Raw genomic sequence first — 6,844 nt, forward strand, 5'->3', positions numbered from 1 at the left:
TTTGGTAATGATGTACATGTATTCATAAACATATTTCACTGGTTGTACCGTTGTAGTGCTGAATAGCACACATTAGTGCCCACTAACCAAATGCCACAACACACTGTACAGGCATGCAACTAGGACGGTTTGTCTGCACACTTGCAATACGTAATAGTACTGGTGACATTACCAAACTCAAGGTGAAGCACAGTACACACATGTGGTACTTCCCAACTATTTTTTATATCATACTACCAAAAATAATTAGAAAGCACACAAGTTCCTGAGTAACATTAATATGATTATTTTACAAAGCGGCTCCTATCTCCTTAAGCATGGTGTTGAGTTTGCCAGACTGGTTAGCAGCTTGTGTCTCATCATTGCCACCTACAAATTTACCTCCAATAAACACACGAGGAACCTGTTAAAACAAGAGACAAACTTTGAATAGACAGTGTGGTAGGGTGCACAGAGCATGCAGCATTCACACACACAAATGATACTTTCACTTCCAGATTTATCAAATTTTAACATGACAAACAAATAGAATGCAAACAATATTACAAATGATGGCCACATGGGGCCATGGGGAATATTAAGATACAAGGAAAATAACTCAATGTGTTGCCCAAACAAAAATAACATACTTAAAAACAATTGACAGATGTCATATTATGACAAATACAGAAGTTGTGTTCACATTTTGAGTTACACCCGGCGTAATCTTATGCTAACATTGATAAAAATTCCACAAATATTTTCTCTACTCTTACCGCATGTCCACAACTAGCCTACTCCCAGCAGTCACCGACTAGTTCCATCAAGCGTTTACTTCTAGTCGGCATAAACAATGGCTACCACTTCCAGTGTTTCCATGACCTTTTTCAAACACGACCAAATATAATTCCTTAGTTACGCCCCAAAAAAGGTCAAACTTACACCGGGTGCCAGGATTCACATTTGCAACATACGCCTGGCCGAGTTTACACCTAGCTCTCCTGACATCTGTTAAGAGTAAATCATCGGACGTACGCCTGGCGGAACTTACACTGACCATCGTTTACACTGCCATTATTCCTGCATGACAGCGCCTACCACTATGTGCTTACACAACTTACGCCAATGACCAAATTCCGCCGGGCGTATGTCCGACAATGTGATGTGAACACAACTAGATTTACAAATGAAAGAGTTACACTGCCTCAAAAAATTAAATCAAATGATTTTTTTTTACTAAAACACTCTTTTAATAATTAATATAGGACCCCTGGTTGTCCCAAAAACAAGCAATGAGAATCCTTCACACTACATATAAATTCTACAATTTGTTCAATGTCGGTATTCCAATCTACAGTTGACATCAAAGAACAAGTATTTCTCCCCACCCAAAAAATGATAATTACTTTTTAGAACTTACACTTCTTCCACCTGTGATTTTGAGTAGATAATCTTGCATTTCATTCATGTCAGGTCTGTTTTCAATCTCTATGTATTCTAGGGCATCTGCTTTGACTTTGCCATTCAGGAGTGACTTAGTTCTTTTGCAATATGGACAGTAGCTCTTGGAGAAAACAACAACCTGAGAGTAAATGAACAACATGAAAACACAATTTTTAACATTACATGTAGAATGTGCACACACCCATGTTTTTAAAATCTGGCCTTGTTACACACTCAGGGAGTTCATTTTTTAATTTAATAATTCGTTTTGAGATAAAAAATCTGAACTTTAAATCACTTTTTTAGTTTTTGCCATTTTTGCCAGCAAAAACTGTTTTTGCCAAGCGGTTACAACCGACTTAAACCGTGTTTTTTTCCACCTGCGAACCCTGTTTTCCAACTCCCAAGCTGCATTTTTTAGCTTTTTTTCGCACCCATGCAGTACCACTTCAGAAAAAAAGCAAACAAAATATATTTCTCTTTCCAATAAGTACATTTCAAGAGAAATTAAATAAGTTTGGATTAAAAATGGATATATGAAAACAAATCTACCACCATTGGGGATCAAACCCGGACCTGGTGGGCAATATCACAACGCTCTAGTCTCTGCTCCACCGTCACGAAGCCAACTGTAATTACTGTGGGAATTTTAGAAAATATATTAATATACCATATTGGAGCCAAGTCTCTTCAACAGTATATGCAGTGCCGCCGAGAGCAATTATGTGCCCAGGGTAAAATGAACGTCATGCCCTCTTTTTTACCAATACGGGCCCCCAAGGTCTCTTTTTTTTGCTATGAGCCCATTAGGGTATGTTTTCTTTACTTTTACGGGCCCCTAGGAGTGGACCCCAGGGTAACACACTTCCTTATCGGCGGCACTGTTAATATGGTTCGCTCTTTCCACATTGACAATGTATGTGTGAATTACGCGAAATCAAACTAGCTGTTGAAGAGACTGAATATTATGATTTCATTCATAATAATGCATGCCCAGAAATCCTATTAGTGGTAGCCACCAAGGTAGCAGTTTTTACGAGAATTCTTCGGAAATACATCGACTTGGCATGCTTTGAGTGTCAAATTTTAGGATCGTATTGAGAAAAATATTACGGTATCTACATGTATTGTGTGATACCAAAAACTCATCGACAATGAAAAAAATCGGAGGAGGGGGCAGGATGATGTTGTCCATCGGGTTACGGAACACAGGGGAGTTGAAAAATTTTGCCAAAAATCATTTGCCCCCCCCCCTCTAGGCCCGCCAAAAAATCTTTGCCCCCCTTAAGGTGGTACGAAAGGCAAAATCAAGTTGCTCTGATTGAGATTAAAATAGACTTGTTGCAGAGAGATATGCAAAATAATCTTAATTCTAAAATTTGAGCCAAATCGGACAAACGGTTTTTGAGATATTGTTGTTGAAAGATTCTTTGTATTCTATTGTTTTTGCCAATATATTGATGAAGTTAATGAGGAAAATTGGCAAAATGTGCTCATTAATATTAATTTTTGCCAATATTTTCCCAATATTTTATGAATAAACCTTCATACTACTTTTACCCTTAAGAATTTTGACCTGACACTTTGCCAATGTGTCTCTATGACATAAACCTTTAACATGTGATTTTCCCGCCCATCTAATTTGCATATTTGCATAATTAATTAGCCTTAAGTATAATGCTAATTAATTATGCAAATATGCAAATTAGATGTGCGGGAAAATCACATGTTAATGTTTTAGGCCATAGAAACACTTGGCAAAGTTTCATGTCAAAGTCATATAAAATAAAAGTAGTATGGAGGTTTATTCATAAGATATTGGAATAATATTGGCAAACATGAATATTCATGAGCACATTTTGCCAATTTTCCTCATTAACTTCATCAATATATTGGCAAAAACAATAGAATACAAAGAAACTAAAAACATGTATATCTTGACAACCGTATGTCCGATTTCCTTCAAACAAAAACTATTTTGCTCAGTGTATTTAGCTTAACTTATTCAATCTATTCAAATTGTTCTAAATGTAGTTTCTGTTTTCCAGAAACATCGTTTCGAACCTCCTTAAGGGAACTGGAATGAGCGTTTCGACAGCATTTTTTGTGGGACATCAGAGCACATCAGACCTATCGAATTGCATTCTGAATACGAAGAATGTCTTTCTGATATCAAATAATTTTCATTTTATGAAATTCGCGATATAATACAAATTTTATGACAATTTGATATTTTTCACATTTTGGAGATAAAACAGTCCTGGAAGTAAATTTTCTAAATTTAATGATATAGTCTTTTAAGTGTATGTAGCTGGGAGGAAAAGCCGACGATCAATTGAAAATTTTGACCTTCCATATTGAAGATATGGATTTTTTCTCAAAAAACCTTTAGAATTTTTTTTTTGGTGTTTTGGGAAAAAATCCAATCTTCAATTCGAAGGTCAAAATTTTCAATTGATCGTCGGCTTTTCATCCCACCTACATACACTTTAGGTAGAAATCTTCTGTCTTCAGATTTATAAAGTTTACTTCGAGTACTGTTAAATATCAAAAATATCAATTTTTAATGATTTGCCATAAAATGTGTATTTATACATTGCGAATTTCAAAAAATCAAAATTATTTGATATCAGAAGGCCATTCTTCGTATTCAGAATGCAATTTGATGTCTGATGTGCTCTAATGTCCCACAATAAATACTGTTCAAACGTTCATACCCCTTCCCTTAACATGCCAAATTTTTGGGATCCCAATTACATTAAATGGTCTAGATGTATGTTGCGAGCACAGCGAGCAGGAAAATTTGCATATTTTAAGCGTTTCTGTACTGTTTTCTTAAGCCTTTTTACTTAATTTCAGAGTGTTTTATTAAAAAGGCGCCCATGCCATGAATGTGTGCCAAAACTCGCTTGCCCCCCCCCCTTTTTGGCTAGCCAAAAATTTCTTGTCCCCCCAATTTTACCCTCCCCCCAGGGCTCATAATTATTGCACAGCCCCTATACATGTTCAACCAGATCATGATACAGATATCATAGCTCTATGCACACACAGCTCATTGTCATTATCGAATTATCATGGTGGGACATGGGTTTGATTAAAAAGTGGGAGCCGCCCCCCCCCTGACCCTCGGTTCTGCCGTCGATGCCTGCTTATTTTAGGTATCCCAGGCAAACCTTAGTTAACACATTTGCTAGTCAGTCAAATTCGCCGACAATGCATATTTACATAGAAATTTAAAACAACTGGCCGAAGAAGGAAACCTACATATATATGCTTTCTCTACTTCACTTGACCCAAATATATGATTTTTTATGGTGATAAGACAATCGTACATGGAATTTTATAGGGATTATGATAGCAGTTCCATTAAAAAAAGCTGCTATCATAATGAGACTCATCTAGAAACATCCCGAAATGCCGTTTTGGGGAATTTTGCTAGCTGAATCTTTTTGATGAAAGTCAATCTTTGACAAGATGTAACTTTGCTACGGAAAGTGCTATGAAAAAAAAGGTTTTCAGTTTTGGCTTTATTTACTCAAGAGCTTTAATTTGATATATAAAATGATGCAGTTTGATGGCAATTTGAATTCACCTAGCATACCTACTTATTTCAAGGTTGGGATTCACCAATAATAAAGAAAAGCTTGCTACCCATCCCGGAAGTTGCAGTGCACAGTATCAAGGGAACGTTCATAAATACCTTGGTGGGGGGGCTGAAATTTGTAGGGGGTCAAAAAGTTTTGACCTTCCAAAAGGGGGGTCAAAAAGTTTTTGACATGGCAAAAGGGGGGTCAAGAAAGTTTTGACACCCATAAAGGGGGGGGGTCTAAAAACTTGAATACAAAATTTGTGTGCGCTACGCGCGCACATTGTCACAATGAAGCCTTTTCCATCTCGATCATAGGCATAAATAGAGTAAAATACCAAATTTTTCCGCGCTACGCTCGGACATCCAGTTAAGCATTTTTAAAGCTCCGGTATATGTATGTAAAGCAACTGCAATTGTTTTTCGCCTGTGCCCAAAAATTTTATTTGCCCCCCCCCCCCCACAACAAGAAAGCTGGATACACCCCTGATACATCAATGCAATAACTTTTGAGACCTTATTTGAAAGCAATTTTTTATATTATAAAATGTCCTGACAATTTAGGCCTATTATAGACATAAGGCCTGTAAGAGTGACACTGATAAATGATAAATTTATTATGGATCTGTTTGCTTGAATTTGTAACAAGGTTGAAACTGTATAAGTTTAATCCAAAATAAAGCATTACCTATAGTGGAAACAAGAGCGGAGTATTTTAAGTACTATTATACCTTCATTATGTGGGTGTGTGTGGGGGTAAAAAGTTTGGGTGTATACAAAAGGGGGGGTCAAAAAAGTTTTCAGTCCATAAAGAGGGGGGGTTCTAAAAGTTTAACATACAGACAGAGGTAGACTCGCTGAGTCTCATGGACGCCGTTCCTATGTCCATCAGACTCGTATTTCCCATTTTGGATGTCAATGGGAAATACACACTTAACGCTTTGCGCCGGTTAGAAACTTGAAAAAAATTCTTTAAAATTGTATCAATGTATATAAAAGTGGTACCAACCTTATTGTGCTTGCTAATTTAAGACTCGGTTGAAACAAAATTAAGGATCGAATGCATTTTAGTGTCCAAAAGGCAAAATTATCGTCAAAGTTCTGCTGAAATCGGCACCCTTGCGAAGGGTTCAGAATTCGAATCGGGAACGAAAATATCCGATCTTTGCGATCAAACACACAAAATTACAACTTTAAACATACTATTGGCAAAAGACATTATTACCAAACAATATAGAATAGAAAATTTGACATCATTTTCTCAAAATATTGAAGAAATTTGCTCACTAGACATCGAAAAAGTACGCAATCCAATTCCCGTTCAAACGCGTGAGAAACTGAAAGTGCATAATCCCGACTAGACAGAGGGGGGGTCAAAAAAGTTTTGACATACCGAAATCAAAATTTTCCAGCCCCCCCTACCAAAGTATTTATGAACGTTCCCCAACTATCATGACTATGTAGCCTACATCATGAAATACAGCAAGATATTAAATGTAAGATGTAAACCTGTATTTTATCTCGAGCTAATAATGTACACATGGTACATGAGTATTAGGCTGAACATGCTGAATTCAACAGCTTGCATTGCGGTTTACCTTACCTTTCCATTTTTAACTTTCGCATCAACGAATTCTTGTACTGCAGGCATGATGTTGCTCTGATTGGAGGAGTGTGTTGCAAAATATCGGTGGTAAATAAGAAGAGCAAGAACTGATAGAACCAAACACCCAACCAGAATCTCACGTTTACCTGCCAGTGTCGGGAAACCAGGGGAAACCGATTATCAGGATGCGATTACTATACTCAACCAAAACAGCTGCATCAGCATTGGTC

At 37.0% G+C, this 6,844-nt stretch overlaps 1 protein-coding gene across 1 annotated transcript; it reads right to left on the bottom strand.

Annotated features, from left to right (window-relative positions):
* Positions 1 to 6,844, bottom strand: LOC140171867 (glutaredoxin-1-like). Its single transcript, XM_072195205.1, has 3 exons — positions 6,612 to 6,844; positions 1,400 to 1,561; positions 1 to 403 (listed from the first exon to the last, which is right to left on the bottom strand). Exons 1-3 carry the CDS (start codon positions 6,657 to 6,659, stop codon positions 290 to 292), a joined length of 324 nt encoding a protein of 107 aa, XP_072051306.1. The 5' UTR covers positions 6,660 to 6,844; the 3' UTR covers positions 1 to 289.

This window comes from Amphiura filiformis, chromosome 15, assembly GCF_039555335.1.
Source record: "Amphiura filiformis chromosome 15, Afil_fr2py, whole genome shotgun sequence".
NCBI lineage: Eukaryota > Metazoa > Echinodermata > Ophiuroidea > Amphilepidida > Amphiuridae > Amphiura > Amphiura filiformis.

Coding starts and splice junctions, on each gene's coding strand:
- LOC140171867 (XM_072195205.1), bottom strand. CDS start 6,659: ATGCCTGCAGTACAAGAATTCGTTGATGCGAAAGTTAAAAATGGAAAG. Junction 1,562..6,611: donor CGAAAGTTAAAAATGGAAAG/GTAAGGTAAACC, acceptor ATTTACTCTCAG/GTTGTTGTTTTCTCCAAGAG. Junction 404..1,399: donor AAATCACAGGTGGAAGAAGT/GTAAGTTCTAAA, acceptor TTGTTTTAACAG/GTTCCTCGTGTGTTTATTGG.